Below are 20286 nucleotides of genomic sequence, written 5' to 3'. Positions count from 1 at the left end.
GTAGGTATTTTGAAATTTTGCGAACCCTGTTTGTTTTATTGCGTACGTTTTGTAGTGTTCTATGTATTGTATTGTATTATGTTTTGTTCTGTAAAATGCTTTGTTAAAGCGACAAATGTTGTGTAAGTACAATTTCTTCTTGTATTATGTTTGTAAACAGTAGTGCTTTTAATTGTGTTTAGAACCCGTGATTATCAACAATGTATCATTACTAACAGGATACAATTTTAAACTTTCCGTCAAATTTACAGATCATACGAGGGTTGAACTCTGGGCAGCATTGTTTGCTGGAGAGTCCTACTGGAAGCGGCAAGAGTCTAGCCTTGCTGTGTTCAACGCTCGGATGGCAGCAGGCACAGTTTGGTCAGTAAACAAATTGTCTGCTGAACTTTTATCCGGGTTAGTTGTGTGCAAATGTGACCTGAATGCTTTTAATTTTTGGTACTTTGGTACAGTATTGAATTGTTAAATTCCATCTTCATCGTCATTAAGTACTCTCTAGATTAAGGGTCTCAGACTCGTGGCCCTGGGACGCTAATTAGCGCCCCCCGTGTTTATATGACAGTTTAATGTTAGTAGGACCCGCAAGATTGATATGACTGAGCGGAGCTGAATGAACAAATCACAGTGAGGTATATGGCTCTGGAAGGCGGGACATCGGCCGGGCTGTCCAGTGCCTCGCTCACTTATTCATTCATTCTTCCACTCAGCTGGGCGGAGGAGAAGCCATGAAGGCGCTGACTCCGCTCGGCGCCCACAGTCTTCCAATTAAGTGAAACTGAAACTTAAAAGTGCGTTTACATGACACTTGAGAAATTTGGATAACTGCCGTTATCCGATACGATCGGAGAAGGACTCCGATTGAGCTACCCAGAGAACTCCGATAGCTATCCGGATCTCTCTGCCTTTTTCCGATAACGATCAGAGAGCGAAAGTGCTTATGCGCCACAGCCCCACCCAACTAAAAGTTAAAGTTAAACCCCAGACTGACTCCAAGTGGAATCACATATTACAGAGCCCCAAAGATGTCTCTTTCAAAGCCTGCAATGAAGAAAAAGGTCGGTGATGAGTACAGACAATCTCAGGAAAAGTGAGGAGTGCAATATTTCTTTATTGAGCACAGGGGCACCCGAACGTGCCTTATTTGCACTGAAAAAGTTGCGGTGCACAAGGAATATAATTTGAAATGTCATTGTAAAACCTTTTTGTTTTTTGACAGTGCTTACAATAATTTAGATAATGGACCAGTTCTAAGTTCGGCTATATGTGTAGTGGTGATAGAATATCCATCCATCCATCCATCCATCTTCTTCCGCTTATCCGGGGTCGGGTCGCGGGGGCAGCAGCTTCAGGAGGGACTCCCAGACTTCTCTCTCCCCAGCCACTTCATCTAGCTCATCCCGGGGGATCCCAAGGTGTTCCCAAGCCAGCTGAGAGACATAGTCTCTCCAGCGCATCCTGGGTCATCCCCGGGGTCTCCTACCGGTGGGACATGCCCGGAACACCTCCCCAGGGAGGCGTCCAGGAGGCATCCTGATGAGATGCCCGAGCCACCTCATCTGGCTCCTCTCAACGTGGAGGAGCAGTGACTCTACTCCGAGTCTCTCCCGGATGACCGAACTTCTCACCCTATCTCTAAGGGAGAGCCCGGACATCCTGCGGAGAAAACTCATTTTGGCCGCTTGTATCCGGGATCTAGTTCTTTCGGTCACGACCCATAGCTCGTGACCATAGGTGAGGGTAGGAGCGTAAATCGACCGGTAAATTGAGAGCTTTGCCTTTTGGCTCAGCTCTCTCTTTACCACGACGGACCGGCACAGAGTCCGCATTACTGCCGACGCTGCACCGATCCGCCTGTCGATCTCACGCTCCATCCTCCCCTCACTCGTGAACAAGACCCCAAGATACTTAAACTCCTCCACTTGGGGCAGGATCTCATCCCCGATCCGGAGAGGGCATTCCACCCTTTTCCGACCGAGGACCATGGACTCGGATTTGGAGGTGCTGACTTTCATCCCGACCGCTTGACACTCGGCTGCGAACCGCTCCAGTGAGAGCTGGAGATCACGGCCTGAAGAAGCAAACAGCACCACGTCGTCTGCAAAAAGCAGAGACGCGATGCTGAGGTCCCCAAACTGGACACCCTCAACACCTCGGCTGCGCCTAGAAATTCTGTCCATAAAAATTATGAACAGAATCGGTGACAAAGGGCAGCCTTGGCGGAGGCCAACCCTCACTGAGGGACGAATCCGACTTACTGCCGAAAATGCGGACCAAACTCTGGCATTGGTGATACAGGGACCGAATCGCCCTTATCAGTTGGCTCGGTACCCCGTACTCCCGAAGCACCCCCCACAGAACCTCCCGAGGCACACGGTCGAACGCCTTCTCCAAGTCCACAAAACACATGTACCGTTTTTTTCCGTGTATAGTGCGCAAAATTTAACTAATTTATTGTCCTAAAATCTGGGGTGCGCATTATACATGGGTACAAAAAAAAAAAAAAAAAATTTTTTTTTTTTTTTTTTAAGTCCCAATGATCGTCACACACGCAGGGAGGCAATGGGTCCCATTTTTATAGTCTTTGGTATGGTCTTGACTAGGCTGGATGTAATTTCTTTTGTTGATTTCTCCGACTGCCCGTAAACGCACCACCGCGCTTCGTGCGCGCACGGGACAGCAAACGAGCAGGTGATCGAGCAAGCGTCTGATACGAGAGCATTGCGGTCGCATGGAGCGTGTTTGAAGTGAACAGCAGAGAAGAAAGGAACAAGGCAAAGTGTTGTGAAATAAAATGCACAGAACGGATGCGCAAGACACGTCAGCTATATAAAGAGCGAGAGTTGTTTTCTTCCTATTAGTTTCAATTCACAGTTTAATTAGCAGTTTCAATCAGCAAATAACAAAATGCGTATTACAGGTAATATTTTATTTCACAACACTTTGCCTTGTTCCTTTGGTCTCTGCTGTTCATCCTAAAACACAAAGGCGCTCTTTAAGCAATGCGACAGTGAGCGCCCGGCGCGCTGCGGTTGCGCGACCGCACCAAATTAAGCTCCCTGCGCAGTGCGCACTGAGGTCCACTTAAATTTTAGAAAGTACATCAGGACTTTAAAAATATCTTCTAAATTTCAGCGACGGCTCTGTCACAATAATCGACCAGCCCGGTGCAGTTGGGCGGTCGGCGGCGCGCTACGGTTGAGCGTTCTCTCGCGCGCTCTCTCTCTCGCTCTCTCTCGCTCTCGCACACACGCAAACCGGATATCATACGGAGGCCGCCATTACAGATGCGCAGAACGGATGAGCAAGACACGTCGGCTATATAAAGAGCGAGAGTTCAGTTCTCTACCTAAATCCGTATTAAAGGTAATATTTTATTTCACAACACTTTGCCTTGTTCCTTTCTTCTCTGCTGTTCACTTCAAACACGCTCCATGCGCACGGAGCGCGGTGGTGCGTTTATGGGCAGTCGGAGAAATCAACGCCAACAAAAAAAATTACATCCAGCCTAGTTAAGACCACACCAAAGACTATAAAAATGGGACCCATTGCCTCCCTGTGTGTGTGACGATCATTGGGACTTAAAAAAAAAAAAAAAAAAAAAAAAAATTAAATTTTTTTTTTTTAAAAATTCATAAAAATTGGGTGCGTATTATACATGGGTACAAGCTTTTTTCCAGCATCAGCATGCCATTTTTAGGGGTGCGTACTATACATGGGGGCGCACTATACACGGAAAAAAACGGTAGACTGGTTGGGCGAACTCCCATGCACCCTCTGAGGATCCTGCTGAGGGTGAAGAGCTGGTCCACTGTTCCACGGCCAGGACGAAAGCCAGACTGTTCCTCCTGAATCCGAGGTTCGACCTCCGGACGGACTCTCCTCTCCAGCACCCCTGAATAGACCTCACCAGGGAGGCTGAGGAGTGTAATTCCCCTGTAATTGGAACACACCCTCCGGTCCCCCTTCTTAAAGAGGGGAATCACCACCCCAGTCTGCCAATCCAGAGGCACTGTCCCCGATGTCCACGCGATGTTGTAGAGACGTGTCAGCCATGACAGCCCCATAACATCCAGAGCCCTTAAGAAATCCGGGCGGATCTCATCCACCCCCGGGGCCTTGCCACCGAGGAATTTTTTAACTACCCCAGTGACTTTGACCCCAGAGATTGGAGAGTCCGCCTCAGAGTCCCCAGGCCCTGCTTCCACAATGGAAGGTGTGTCTGTGGAATTGAGGAGGTCTTCGAAGTATTCTCCCCACCGACACACGACGTCCCGAGTCGAGGTCAGCAGCACGCCATCTCCACTGTAAACAGTGACGTTGCACTGCTTCCCCCTCCTGAGACGCCGGATGGTGGACCAGAATTTCCTTGAAGCCGTCCGGAGGTCATTCTCCATGGCGTCGCCAAACTCCTCCCACGTCCGGGTTTTTGCCTCAGCAACCGCCGAAACCGCTTTCCGCTTGGCCACCCGGTACCTGTCAGCTGCCTCCGGAGTCCCGCAGGCCAAAACGGCCCGATAGGACTCCTTCAGCTTGACGGCATCCCTTACCGCCGGTGTCCACCAGCGAGTTCGGGGATAGCCGCCACGACAGGCACCAATGACCTTACGGCCACAGCTCCGGTCAGCCGCCTCAACAATGGAGGCGCGGAACAAGGTCAACTCGAACTCAATGTCCCCCGCCTCCCCCGGGACGTGGGAAAAGCTCTGCCGGAGGTGGGAGTTGAAGCTCTTCCTGACAGGGGATTCCGCCAGACGTTCCCAGCAGACCCTCAGAGCGTTTGGGTCTGCCAGGTCGGACCGGCATCTTCCCCCACCATCTGAGCCAACCCACCACCAGGTGGTGATCAGTTGACAGCTCCGCCCCTCTCTTCGCCCGAGTGTCCAAAACATACGGCCACAAATCCGATGACACGACTACAAAGTCGATCATCGAACTGCGGCCTAGGGTGTCCTGGTGCCAAGTGCACACATGGACACTTCCTCCAGGGACCCCAAGAAGGGTGGGTACTCTGAGCTGCCGTTTGGTGCATAGACACAAACAACAGTCAGGACCCGTCCCCCCACCCGAAGGCGGAGGGAGGCTACCCTCTCGTTCACCGGTGTGAACCCCAATGTGCAGGCGCCCAGCCGGGGGGCAATAAGTATACCCACACCTGCTCGACGCCTCTCACCGTGGGCAACTCCAGAGTGGAAGAAAGTCCAGCCCCTCTCGAGAGGGCTTGTACCGAAACCCAAACTGTGCGTGGAGGCAAGTCCGACTATATCTAGTCGGAACTTTTCTGCCTCGCACACTAGCTCGGGCTCCTCTCCAGCCAGAGAGGTGACATTCCATGTCCCAAGAGCCAGCTTCTGCACCCGGGGATCAGACCGCCAAGGTCCTTTCTGCCTTTGGCCGCCGCCCAGCTCGCACTGCACCCGACCCCTTTGGCCCCTCCCACAGGTGGTGAGCCCATGGGAAAGGGGACCCACGTTTCCTTTTCGGGCTGTGCCCGGCCGGGCCCCATGGGCGAAGGCAAGGCCACCAGACGCTCGCCTTCGAGCCCCGCCTCCAGGCCTGGCTCCAGAGGGGGGCCCCGGTGACCCGCGTCCGGGCGAGGGAAAACTAGATCCAATTTTCTTAATCGTCATAAGGGGTTTTGTGAGCCGTGCTTTGTCTGGCCCCTCACCTAGGACCCGTTTGCCATGGGTGACCCTACCAGGGGCATGAAGCCCCAGACAACATGGCTCCTAGGATTATAGGGGCACGCAAACCCCTCCACCACGATAAGGTGACGACTCACGGAGGGGGGTGATAGAATAAGCAAAATAAATGACCACAGACCAAGGTTTGAATTGAACTGCCAGCTTATTTTAGTAGAGAAAATAGTTGACATACAATTTACAAACTATAGACGTACAATTTACATTTAAACTCAACGTTAGTTGAAGAAAATAATTTCCCTTTCAGTTAAACTTTTCAGTTTAAGGAATTTTAGTTTCAACCCGGGTTGTTTTAATAATTCTAAGTTTCAATCTGTTTGGCTACCTCACTTTGTATTGTTTGAATAAAATTCAGTACAGGTAAGTAATTCGAAAGTAATAAATCTAATTTGATTTCAGTTAGCGTATTTTTCGGACTAGAAGTCGCTCCGGAATATAGGTCGCATTAGCCATAAAATGCACAATAACGCGTAAAAAAACATATATAAGTCGCTCCGGAGTATAAGTCACATTTTTGGGGAAATTTATTGGACAAAATCCAACACCAATAACAGACATGAACGAGCAACAACAGGCTAAATGATGAATGGTATGCTAACGTGACACAAACGAAGAGCTGAGAACGGGCCTGACGTAACATTCAGAGTTGTTCAAATAAAGATTACATAAATAACACGTTTATAGAACAATCTGTGTCACTCCAATTCATTAAATCCATCAATCGTCCTTTATGTCAACAATGCCGGCCGGATGCGCGCCGCTGACGGCGGTTGCAACATCAAAATATTCCACAGGCCCATATAACAATATATAAATTATATATCAAATAACTATTATACACTGCTCAAAAAAATTAAAGGAACAGTTTTTTCTCAGGGTATGGCATGAATTCAATTAGACTTTTCTGATAAGGTTTTGGTCAGGTACGTGGCAGAGGGGGTTGTTAATCAGTTTCAGCTGCATTGGTGTTGATGGAATTAACAACCGGTGCACTAGAGGGGCAACAACAAGATGGTCCCCAAAACAGGACTGATTCTGCAGGTGGAGGCCATTTCAAGTTCCCCCCTCTTGATCTTTTTAAACTGTTTTTCCACAATTGTTGGCTTTAGCTAGAATCATTATCATGACTGGAAGCATGAGGCGATTTCTTAACCCTCCTGAAGTTGCGCAGATTGTCCAACTCCTCCAGGATGGCACATCCATGCGTGCTGTTGCAAGAAGATTTGATGTGTCTCCCAGTACAATCTCCAGAGCATGGAGGAGATTCCAGGAGACAGGCAGTTACTCTAGGAGAGCTGGACAGGGCCGTAGACGGTCCTCATTCCATCAGCAGGACCGGTATCTGCTGCTTTGTGCAAGGAGGAACCGGTTGAGCACTGCCCGAGCCCTACAGAATGACCTCCAGCAGTCAAATCCGTGACGGAGGGTGCCGGGACTCTGTGGTGGTATGCACTGCTCGCCACTGGCGGAGTTTGTGATCTCCTGGCTGTTAGGGTCCTGAACTCTCTCCCCTCTTCTGCGTGGCGTCCTGTACTTTTGCGCTTTGTTCTGACTGTCTGCTGTGTGCTCTTGCTCCGTTTTGCTCCTCTTATTTACTGTGTTATTTGTTTATTTATTATTTATTCATCACTCTTGTTGTTCATTGTTTGTGCCTTCTTGTTTTTATTTTGTGTTGTTGTATGTTTATTGTGTACTGTGTCTCGTCACCGTGGGATAGGGGAAACGTAATTTCTAGGGGTGTAAATCGCGGGTTTTGTCACGATACGATATAATATCGATATAAAGAACTGCGATACGATATTTGCCGATATCTTAAAGCCTGCTGCGATTCATTCACGATATATCGCGATATAATGCTCTACGATCGATTTTTTTTTTTTTTAATAAAAAATATAGAACAATATCCTGATTTATAACAATTCATACGCCAAATCAACAAGGTACTGCAAACTCTTTATTTAGGAAATTACAAGAGTATTGTAGTATACAAATTGCTTACTTTAACACTGAACTTTGATGTCGTGTTTTTTCTTTAAATGTGCGGCGAGGTTTGTGCTCCCTGAATATTTGATCACCGCATGGCAGGATTTACAAACTGCACGTGTCTTGTCGGTTGAGCCATCTTTTCTTTGGAATCCAAAGTGCTTGAATGACTTGAAGCCTAAAGGGGAGCAAATGTCCTCGTCTTTTTGGACACTAGCCATAGCACCAGCCCAGGAGCCGCGTACTAGTTGTCCACTCCCCTTTCACCAGCGTGCTCTGCTCACAACACAACAACGCCGGGCGCACTGCTCCCAGAAAGAGGAAGCAAGCAACAATGAACTGGATTTCAAAATAAAGTCGCGTCTAATGTCCGGGGTCAAACACGGCGATATAAATCGATGTTTACCTTTAGCATCGATGCCAATAAATCGTAGAGCATTATATCAATTAATCGATGTGTATCGATGTATCGTTACACCCCTAGTAATTTCGATGTCTTTGTGTGTCTTGGCATGAAGGAATTGACAATAAAGCTGACTGACTCTACTGGTGTGAATGTCTGCCCAAACAGTCAGAAACAGACTTCACGAGGATGGCCTCAGGGTACGACGTCCTGTAGTGTTTCCTGTGCTCATTGCGCAGCACCGTGGAGCTCGATTGGCATTTGCCATAGAACACCAGAATTGGCAAGTCCGCCACTGGCGCCCTTTGCTTTTCACAGATGAAAGCAGGTTGACCCTGAGCACCTATGATAGACGTGAAAGGGTCTGGAGAAGCCAAGGAGAGCGCTATGCTGCCTGCAACATCATTCAGCATTTGTGCTGCTATGGTTTTTTTAGTTATGAACGATTCTTTTATAGGTCATCGAGTTCACCCAGCCCCCCGTCTGCTCAAAATGAACCCAAAGTGGTACCGTTCGTTTGTGCTTCGTTAGTGCTGGTTTGTGCAGCAAAGATTTTCGTTTGTGCTGCTTCCGTTTCGGAGATATTACACAGCTCAGTGGCCTAGTGGTAGAGTGTCCGCCCTGAGACTGGAAGGTTGTGGGTTCAAACCCCGGCCGGGTCATACCAAAGACTATAAAAATGGGACCCATTGCCTCCCTGCTTGGCACTCAGCATTAAGGGTTGGAATTGGGGGGTTAGATCACCAACTGATTCCCGAGCGCGGCACCGCTGCTGCTCACTGCTCCCCTCTCCCCCAGGGGATGGATTAAAATCACACGGGGATGGGTTAAATGCAGAGGACAAATTTCACCACACCCAGGTGTGTGTGTGACGATCATTGGGACTTTACTTTACTTTACTTTACATTTATTTTATAGCGATGACGTCGCCCAGCCCCCCACTTCACTCCAAACGGACCCAAAATGGTACCGTTCGTTTGTGTAGGTTTGTGCAGCAAAAATTTTTGTTTGTGCTGCGATGGTATTTTAGTTATGAACGATTCTTTTATAGGTCATCCAGAGTTCACCCAGCCCCCCATCTGCTCAAACTGGACCCAAAATTATACCGTTCGTTTGTGCTTCGTTAGTGCTGGTTTGTGCAGCAAAAATTTTCGTTTGTGCTGCTTCTGTTTCGGAGATATTACACATTTATTTTATAGCGATGACGTCACCCAGCCCCCCATTTCGCTCCAAATAGACCCAAAATGGTACCGTTCGTTTGTGCAGCAAAAAAATTCGTTTGTGCTGCTTCCGTTTCAGAGATATTACACATTTATTTTATAGCGATGACGTCAGGTAGCCCCGCCCCCCGTTTACTTCCAAACGACCCAAAATAGTGCTGTTCGTTTGTTTCGTTTGTGCTGGTTTGTGCTGCAGAAATGGTACCGATTGTGCCGCAAAAAAATTTGTTGGCGTTCAGTGAATCATTCAATTTGTCTATCGTGTACTATGTCTCGTCACCGTGGGATAGAGGAAACGTAATTTCGGTTTCTTTGTGTGTCTTGACATGTGAAAAGATTGACAATAAAGCAGACTTTGACTTTGACTTTTTGACTTTAATACTAATTTATTTTCTAGAGATGTCAAATCCTTGCTCCATGGATCGTTAATTAACCATTTGTTTGTGCCATTGCAATTTTTCATTATTAAAATCATGCATCTTCATAAACCCCCTGTCATGTATTTTATTCTTTTTCACTTGACATCATAACTCCTTAATTCTTACACATGTATTATCCAACTAATTACCATGCCAAGTGACCTCTGCAGGCCGGTAAGACATATCGCAACAGGGTGGCGAAAAACAAAGACGTGCAACTTTTTCAAGCGACAAATGCACAACTATCTCAGAAGATTCAATAACAGTGAGTGACAGAAAGCGTCTTTTTCTGGGAAGTGACCATCGACCAATGTAAGTAAAATATCTAAAAAAAAAAAAAAAAATGAGTTCCTACAATATAGAATTAAAAACACCCTAGGTAATCTGAATAGCTAGTTGGTTAACATTGTCTTATTATACGTGTGTAATTTGCACTGACCAAGAAAACTAAATTTCTAAAGAAAACATGCTTGATACATTTTTACGTCAAAATATTTTTCCCCTTGCATCATTTTTCCGTCCATGCATAGCAATTATAATGATCACGCATGTGTAATTTTAATTATTCAAGCAATGAATACTGATTTTATTTATATTTGTCCTTCAACTAGATGCCCAAACAACCAGCAGTAGACAATGATTTAATTGTTGCAGTTCTCTGCTCATCAAAAGAGGCCATACTTGAAAATGGTAACGTAGCCACTCCAAGCGCTACTGTGTGGACAGATCTGAGTGACCAGTTTGAAAAGAAGACGTCTGCAAAGGCTCTGTACACCTTTGTAAAAACAAACAGACGCAATATCTGGTCAGCTCTGGGATTCAGTCATGATGAAACTGATCCTGAAACTAGCAGTGAAGCAAGCTCGGAATCAGGACCTGAACAGTCCTTTCAGCTTCATATCCCTTTTGACAAGTGGATGGAATCTATTCTGGAAAAGGCTGAATACAAAGATAAGAACTGTCGAACCCGAAAAAGAGAATATACAATTTTGAAGCCTGGCACCTGGACCCACATCATAAATGAACAAATCTGGAAAACAGTCAAAATTCCTTGCACATTTGTTTTTATAAGAGCCAACGTCTATCCGTTGGTCTCAAATAATTATATCGAAATCAAAGATACTGCAAGGAGTGTCATGGCCTTCTCAACATTAATTGTAGCGGAGAGCCAGAAATTAACAGTCCAATAATATTGAACTGTTTCATTAAGAACAGTGATGACTCCCTACACACTGGTAGCTCAAAGCGGTTTCTATCTGGACAGTTGCGTATGCAGGTAGCCAAAGAACTTTGTGAGGGCAGGATGGAACCACATGTATGGCGAGCATCACAGGCAAATAAATCGAGGACTTCGGAGACCCTGAGCCAAGCCACCTGCCAAATTTGGCCACCCTGCGCAAGGCAAAGCAAGAGAAAAATGATTTGGCATTAGGTGACAAAAATCCAATTTTATCATTGCAGATGTTGAAATACAGTGCACCTCACAGTGACAGCATCAAATTTGGAACATTGGACTTGACAAGTTTTTCTGTCACTATTGGAGTCAAACACAAATGCATGTGTACAAGAGCTTAAAGAAATCCCACCCAATATTATGTGTTGATGCAACTGGCTCAATAGTTAAAAAACTGATGAGGTTAAATGGCATGTCTGGCCATATCTTCCTGTATCAGGGTGTTATGACAGGGCATAGCAGCTCCAGTGTCCCAGTCGTGCAGATGCTGTCAGAGAAGCATGATGTTAATGCTATCACACAGTGGCTGAAGGAATGCGTCTATGCAGGTGCATCTGTTCCTAAAGAAGCAGTGAGTGACTTTTCTCTGGCGATTCTTGGAGCTCTAGTCAAAGCTTTTACCCCTCATCCTGATCTGAAGAGCTACATCAATGAGTGCTTTAACATTTCACGTGGGAATCAACCTGGACATCTACCCCCATGTTTTGTCAGGGTAGATGTAGCACACTGTATTAAGATGATCTGCCGATGGGACTGCCTGAAAAACAAAAGACCTTGTGTTAAGGATTTCTTTGTTAGGTCAATAGCACAGCTTCTTAAGTCACAATGTTTGCAACATGCAAAAGAATTTCTTCGTGCTATCACCATTGTGGCACTGAATGAGACAGAGGGTAATGACAATTCTGGAGCCCCTATCCCATCAGAAAAGTACAAGAAATACTTGAGACTTCCATCCCCGGAGGTGGCACTTCCAGCCACGGAGGTGGAAGAGAGCTCCATAGAATACTATGACCGGGCGTGCGTAAAAGCCATGACCGAGCCCTATCCACCGTCCCCAGACAGCCACCCGGCCGAGCGCCGGCCCCAGACTTCCATCCACGGAGGTGAAAGAGAGCTCCATAGAATAGGACCGGGCGTGCGTAAAAGCCATAATAGTTTTTCAAACCTTCTGTGTCACTCCAAATCCTTAAATCCTTCAAACTCTTCGTCCGCCGTGTCACTTAGAAACAAAGCCGCTAATGATGCCGGGAGTACGTGGGGTCCTTCATCATCTTCGTCATCCCGTGATCAGTCTTTGTCCTTTATGTAAACAACCGCCGCGCCGCGTCGCGCTGCTGACATCCCTTGAAATTCAAATTACAGTAATCCCTTGCTACATCGCGGTTCTCCTTTTTTTTTTGGAACATTTTTGAAAAAAAACCACATAAGTCGCCCCCCACCCAAACTATGAAAAAAAAACGCGACTTATAGTCCGGAAATTACGGTACTGACAAATTGGTTGGTTGCAAAAACAATTGTTTCCTATCCCTATATCATACGTATTGTTCTCACCAAGTGTTCGTTTAAAATTGACAATGTATGATGTCACAGGCAGTATATTTATCACATGTACTCACTTGATTTTCGTTGTGTTTGTCAGCCAAGTCAGTTCCCGGAGAAAGGTTACTCTCTGAGCTGGTTGAGACAAACCAGTTTTCCCACATTGGTAACGAAGCAAATTTCCAGCCTGAGAGGAAACGCATTTGCACTGCAGAACCCAAGGTGGGATTAAGTTTTCAATTATTATTTAACTTTACAGCATGTTACCTTACAGCACATTCTTCACGCAAAAGTCAATTTTGGTCCCTGCAGAATTTAGTTTTTTTTAAATTTCATTCTGACGTTTTATCAGACCCTACTTGTTAGTTTTTCAAAGTATTTGACATACTCAGCATCTTGGTGATGATTATTTTTGCACAAAATAGGTGAAAGGCATTTATTGTATAGAAGAAACCAAGACCAGAGAATAACTTTATTTAATATTATGGATTTACCTGGACTCTAATTTCACCTGGTATTTTTTGGTATATTTCTCAGTTGGTCGTACCAGCACTTGATTTGGGCGCACTTTTTTTTGTGGGAGATGTCCAGCAAGACCTTTCATGCTGATTTCTGAGATACAGTAATCCCTCGTTTATCGCGGATAATTGGTTCCAAAACCACTCTGCGGTCAGTGAAATCCGTGAAGTAGGGTCACCCTCTCATCTGTACATATTTTGTGTCGATAAATGTATATGAAACCATTTAAGTGCATATGTTATTATTAGAACATTAAATACCGTTTTTTTCCGTGTATAATGCGCCCCCATGTATATAATACGCACCCTAAAAATGGCATGTTGATGCTGGAAAAAAGCCTGTACCCATGTATAATACGCACCCAATTTAAAAAAAAAAAAAAATAAAGAATTTTGTTTTTAATTTTTTTTAAAAATTTTTATCCTTTTTTTTTTAAGTCCCAATGATCGTCAAACGCGCAGGGAGGCAATGGGTCCCATTTTTATAGTCTTTGGTATGGTCTTAACTAGGCTGGATGTAATTTTTTTTGTTGGCGTTGATTTCTCCGACTGCCCGTAAAGGCACCACCGCGCTCCGTGCGCACATGTGAAAAAGGCGTGCGGACGTGAAAAAGGCGGCTCTGTATGGGAGAGACGTTGAAGAAGAATAAAAACACCCTTGGAAACCAAAACTTGCCCCTCGTCGTGACTCGGAGCCGCAACAAATGTTTCAGATTTGTATAGGGTACATTGTGACAGCAAACGAGCAGGTGATCGAGCAAGCGTCTGATACGAGAGCATTGCGGTCGTATGGAGCGTGTTTGAAGTGAACAGCAGAGACGAAAGGAACAAGGCAAAGTGTTGTGAAATAAAATATTACCTGTAATACGCATTTTGTTATTTGCTGATTGAAACTGCTAATTAAACTGTGAATTGAAACTAATAGGAATAAAACAACTCTCGCTCTTTATGTAGCTGACGTGTCTTGCGCATCCGTTCTGCGCATCGGTTCCATAGTGCGCATGCGCAGTCATACTGCCTCCGTATGACGTTTGGTCCGCGATGGAGATTAATAAACAAACAATATTTGACAACAACACACCATCAAGGATTGCACCATCGCATCAAACGATGTGTCGTCAATAGGGGTGTAAATCGCGGGTTTTGTCACGATACGATATAATATCGATACAAAGAACTACGATACGATATTTGCCGATATCTTAAAGCCTGCTGCGATTCATTCACGATATATCGCGATATAGTGCTCTACGATCTATATATTTTTTTTTAAATAAAAAATATAGAACAATATCCTGATTTATAACAATTTATACGCAAAATCAACAAGGTACTGCAAACTCTTTATTTAGGAAATTACAAGAGTATTGCAGTATACAAAGGGCTTATTTTAACACTGAACTTTGATGTTGTGTTTTTTCTTTAAATGTGCGGCGAGATTTGTGCTCCCTGAATATTTGATCACCGCATGGCAGGATTTACAAACTGCACGTGTCTTGTCCGTTGAGCCATATTTTCTTTGGAATCCAAAGTGCTTCCAAACGAATGACTTGAAGCCTAAAGGGGAGCAAATTTCTTCGTCTTTTTGGACACTAGCCATAGCACCAGCCCAGGAGCCGCGTACTAGTTGTCGACTCCTTTTTCACGTGCCTGCTCTGCTCACAACACAACGCCGCGCACCCCTCCCTGCTCCCGGAAAGAGGAAGCAAGCAACAATGAACTGGATTTCAAAATAAAGTCGCGTCTAATCTCCGAGGTCAAACACGGCGATATAAATCGATGTTTACGTTTAGCATCGATGCCAATAAATCGTAGAGCATTATATAGATTCATCGATGTGTATCGATGTATTGTTACACCCCTAGTCGTCAATTATGAATTTTACTGAGTAAGTCTGTTGGGCAGGATGGCTGAATGCGATGCGCGATTGACAACAAACAAGAAGAAAGGTGATTTCAAGTTTTATTTCGAGGGAGATTTGTCATGTCTCGTCCCCAGTTTTGCTATGTGTCTAGGTTGCAATAGTTTCTGTTCGCGTCGCCCCTGTGTCACCTCAATCAATGTAACGTGTTTTGTATTTAAGTCCTATCTGCCCCTCGCTCACAGTCGGATAATGTCTTGATGTCTGTTTGGTTTCTGTTCCTGTCTTTGGTAATGTCACCCTGTCTTTTTGTTCCACGTCTTTGTCGATCAGTCCTGTTGTTGGTTTTGTTGTACCATGATTTTCTTAAAAAAAAAAAAATGTTTTTAAATTGTACCCATGTATAATGCGCACCCCAGATTTTAAGACAATAAATTAGCTAAATTTTGCGCATTATACACGGAAAAAAACGGTAAATACTGTATTTTTTGGATAATAAATCGTGTTTTTTTTCTTAGTTTGGGTGGGGGGGCAATTTATACTCAGGAATGACTGTGAAATTATTCACAAATTTTCAAAATTCCGCGATGTAGTGAAACTGCGATAAACAAACCGCGATGTAGCAAGGGATTACTGTAATTTGAACTGAAACTGACGTCAGTGGCGCAGCGCACACCCGGCGTTCGATCACGGTATTTAATGACTTGGAGTGACAGAGATTGTTTGATAAAATTGTTGTTTATAATTATTTGGGCCTGTGGAATAATTTTAACTGCAACTGACGACGAGTCCGGCGTCAGCGGCGCACACGTAGCATTGTTTACATAAAAGACGATCTGAATGATTTGGAGTGACACATATATACTGTATACGTATATTAAATGTTACAGTAGCACTCTCGCATCACCTAAGAAGTGACAGAAGAGGGCTATAATCACACCATCTTGGATTCGCTCAGGTGCTAAACAAAGTTAGTTAGTGCTGCAGCTGCGCGTCAAGTAACAGTGGCAATTTGGGATCACAGCAAGATAAGCGATTGACCGTGATGGAGAAATGTTTGAGAAGGGAAAATGCAAATGCCAAAAAGGACCCTAGACAAAATTATGACACAGATGAAGCCCCTAATATGAGTGTTGGAAAAATGGAAAAAGAAAAGACAGTGAGATGGAGGCAATACAGTGAAGCTATCTTTCATTTGGATTCACTTTCAGCTGGGATGCAACGGCACCGAGTCCGCTGTGCTTGGTATGTGGTGAGAAGATGTCCAATAGCGCCATGGTGCCAAGCAAGCCTAAATGCCATCTCCAAATCAAACACCCTTCCGTTCAAAACAAGCTGACAGGCTATTTTGTACGCTTACGTACAAACAATGAGAAACAGGCAAGTTTTTTGAGAAAAAACACAAAGGTAAATGAGAGAGCCCTCAAAGCTAGCTACCTTGTCGGTGATCTCGTAGTTAAATCAAAAACGTCGCACATTGTGGCAGAAACATTAATACTGCCAGCTTGTAAAGCCATTTTAAATTAGATGTTCTGACGTAGCCAAAGAGATAGCTAAAGGGCCTCTCTCAAATAACACAATTGCCCGTCGTATTGATGACATGTCTGCGGTTATCAAAACTGTTGTTTTAGAAAAAATGTGCATCAGTAAGAAATTTGCCTTGCAACTTGATGAGTCGATGGATATTGATGGACATTGTCAGCTCTTGGCCAATGTGTGTTTTGTGGACGGAGAAGCCATTAGGGAAAACTTCCTATTTTGCAAGACACTGCCTCAACAGGAGAGGAAGTGTTTCAGGTCACGTCGGGATATCTTTACAAAAGTGGACTTACGTAGGAAAACTGCACAGGTGTCTGCACTGATGGGGCAGCAGCCATGGTCTTTGATGCGCAAAGGCTTCGTAAGTAGGGTCAAAGAAAAAAAAAACAGATTTTACTGTTACACACAGTTTTTTTGCACCGTGAGGCCCTCATGGCAAAGACCGTACCAGCAGATCTAGCTCCTGTGTTGGATGATGTTGTGCGCATAGTGAACTTTGTGAAGATGCGACCTTTGAAATGTTGCTTATTTGCGTCTTTGTGTGAGGAAATGAGAGCGGAACATTAAGTCTTATTGCTCCACATGGAGGTCCGGTGGCTGTTGCGCGGCAAAGTGCTGGCCTGAGTGTATGAGCTGCGAGAGGAACTTAAGGTTTTTTTGACAAACGAGAGGTCCGATTACTCAAAGCTGCTTGCAAGTGATGATTGCTGTGCAAAGTTGGCATACCTGGCTGATATATATTACATCATCTGAATGAACTTAACACACGGATACAAGGCAGAAATAAAAATCTGCTTACAAGCACTGATAAAATGAACAGATTCCGTTTAAAGTTGCAGCTCTGGCAACAAGATGTGCAGCGTGGCAGCTTTGAGATGTTCCCACTCACCATGAAACTGCATGATGGTAACACTGCTGCAATGTGCGAGGTAATTGGCACCAATTTGAAATTTCTTGAGGAGAAGTCCATTCACCCTTCACAGAATGCCTTGACTGGGTTAGGGACCCGTACAGCTCAGCATCTGTTGCTGGAAAGGACATGTCTTTAAAGGAGCAAGAGGAACTCATTGAACTGAAACAAGATTGCAGTTTAAAGCTAAAATTTGCTGATCTTCCTCTGGACAATTTTTGGTTATCTGTTGACAAGGAATCCCCCATTCTGGCCAACAAAGCTATTTTGACATTGCTCCAGTTTTCAACCACATATCTGTGTGAGCTGAGCTTCTCAAGCTTGACTGCGATAAAAACTAAAAACATAGAGAGACGGAGAGCTGTTGAGGAAGGATATCCATTTTGTGTTTATCGAAACAGGCCCAGCTTTCACACTGAGTGTATAAATTCATTAAAAAACACATTAACTATATGTATTACTGTTAGTGTCATTTTGTGTCATTTTTGTTGGTGGTGTGCCCCAGGATTTTGTAAATGTAAAAAATGTGCCGCGGCCCAAAAAAGGGTGAAAATCACTGCGATCAATCAATCAATCCAATCAATCAATCCATGATAATCTTTTGACATGTTTTAGTTTTACAATGTTTTTTATATACGGTGTGAGGACCCATGAAGTCTGTCTTTCTGTTGTCTAATCCAACTTTATATTTTTTTCTCTATTTGTAGTCCCATGAATCATGCTTCCAGTGCCCATGTGCATCAGCCAAGGATAGTGCAAAGAATAAAGATCGAAAAAGGAAGGTCCCTAAGATTTTTTTGGGCACACGTACTCATAAACAAATAACTCAAATTGTTCATGAGATGAAGCGTACTGGATACTCCACTGCTCCAATGACCATATTATCCAGCAGAGATTATACATGTGTCAACCCAGATGTGGCACCTCTCGCCAACCGGAATGACCTCTGCAAGGACCTAATGGAAGCTAAAAATGTGAGAGCCACCAACATCCATCACACTCTTTTACAAAGTGGGCTTTGCATTACAACCTGATGTTTTTGTGTATCTCTGCTCTCGTAGCAGTTTATGCACACTCAGTTGGTTGTGTGATAGTGTTACCTTCTGTGATACAGTTGGCCTATTTGACTTACAACTCATAATCATTTTCGTACTACTTTGGCATTACTTTTTTCACATGTTTTGAACAATGAGTCAGTGAATTAATGGATTTATTTTCAGACTGTTGAGTGTCATTTTGCCAATAAATTTAAGGCCAATCACTATTCCGCTTAGCACTCTTTTGTAGGTGTTTTACGAGAACAGGATATTACAATTCTTAGAGGGTTTGTCATCATCTGAAAGCGGAGACAGCTCTGATATATAGCATGTGAGCTAGCAAGTGTATGCCACACATAAGACCAAGCCATCTCACATGACATCACAAAAACATCCATCCATCCATCTTCTTCCGCTCATCCGGGGTTGGGTCGCGGGGGCAGCAGCTTTAGGAGGGACTCCTAGACTTCCCTCTCCCCAGCCACTTCATCGAGCTCATCCCGGGGAATCCCAAGGCGTTCCCAGGCCAGCTGAGAAGGTTACAGGATTTCAGTTAGTTCATGGCCATCCCCATAAAACCATTTCATGACATATTTTATTTTAAGTTGCTTTTATTGTTTATCTTGTTCGTCAGTTGGTATTCTCATTATTTGCTATTCTTTCCGTCGTAATTAGTTTTTCTTGATATACTATTTGTAATACACATGTAGATTTAGAGAATAAATGTCCATATCATAAAGCTACACTGGGTATCATGAGTGTGCTTAAATAAAACCTAGTAACCTATACGGTCCAGAACGAGCTCAAAACCTTTTTACTGAAGCAGCCTTCTGACAGAGGTTTTTCATGAGTTTAAGCCTCTTTAAACTTTGAGGAAAAACAATGGGATGCCCTTATTGAAGGTTGATTGTACTGCAGGCAGTAGAATTCCACTGCCATTGACTAAATAATTACTTAATTAATTTTATCATTAATGACACCACATTTGCCACAGAAAGTAATATACTAAATCTTACTGGTCCGTATCACAATATTGTTTTTAAATCTTAGGGACGCTCATGCCATTACTTCCATGCAGTGCAGAAAATGGGCAGCCAGAGCACATTGCAGTTGGTCCATGGAATTCACCAAGCCTGGGACATTGAGGACCTGGTCTCATTGGGCAAACGGCTTCATTCATGTTCATATTATGCTGCTCGTGAACTCATCAAAGGCTCCGACATCATCTTCTGTCCTTATAACTACCTGTTAGATCCACTAATCAGAGAGAATGTGAGTAAACTCGGAAATCTTCGCTAGAAAAGGAATTTGTGATGGTGCAATTACTCACGCAATGTTTAATGCATGTAGAATATAATTAAAACTGCAGTATACTAGCTAATACGGGTAATAGCAGCAGTCATTTTTCTCCTCTCTCTAATCCATTGTTTTCTTGTCAACCAGATGGAGATTAATCTTACAGGCCACATATTAGTTCTGGATGAAGCCCATAATATTGAAGACTGTGCTCGGGAAAGTGCCAGTTTCACGTTAGACCATGATAGTTTGCTGATGTGCACGGACGAGCTTGACAGCATGGTCAACAACAACATCCGGCGTTTAAAACACGAGCCTCTTAGGGATTTTTGCTATAGTTTAGTCAAGTGAGTGTAATTTTTTCCCTTTTTTCCTCCAGCCGTCCCGTGGCCTACATCTGTGTACAGTTTGTTTTTTAAATTATTCTTATTGTAAGGCATTTATGTCTGAATAGCTGGATCTGGCAGAGCCAAAGCCTAATGTCTGATATGGAATATGAAGATGCATCTAAAGTTTGGAATGGAGATGAGATACTCAGCATTTTCCACACCCTGGGTATCAGTCCTGAAAATGTCCGGATGCTGAAGGTATGCTATTATTATTCTACATAGAAACCATAACATTT

The 20286-nt window shown here is 44.3% G+C and overlaps 1 protein-coding gene across 5 annotated transcripts in view; it reads left to right on the top strand.

Moving 5' to 3' along the window:
* Positions 1–20286, top strand: part of brip1 (BRCA1 interacting helicase 1) — a 189684-nt gene that overhangs the window by 14908 nt on the left and 154490 nt on the right. For 4 of the 5 annotated variants that reach the window (XM_061280153.1, XM_061280149.1, XM_061280152.1 and 1 more), the window contains exons 2-7: positions 252–363; positions 12601–12722; positions 18036–18302; positions 19416–19637; positions 19809–20008; positions 20116–20248. In XM_061280153.1, coding sequence (XP_061136137.1) covers positions 252–363; positions 12601–12722; positions 18036–18302; positions 19416–19637; positions 19809–20008; positions 20116–20248 — 1056 coding nt within the window. The remainder of the gene's footprint in view (positions 1–251; positions 364–12600; positions 12723–18035; positions 18303–19415; positions 19638–19808; positions 20009–20115; positions 20249–20286) is intronic. The other variant, XM_061280150.1, reaches the window with a different exon arrangement.

This window comes from Syngnathus typhle, linkage group LG6 (assembly GCF_033458585.1).
Source record: "Syngnathus typhle isolate RoL2023-S1 ecotype Sweden linkage group LG6, RoL_Styp_1.0, whole genome shotgun sequence".
Taxonomy (NCBI): domain Eukaryota; kingdom Metazoa; phylum Chordata; class Actinopteri; order Syngnathiformes; family Syngnathidae; genus Syngnathus; species Syngnathus typhle.
This window is presented reverse-complemented; position numbering and strand designations above follow the sequence as displayed.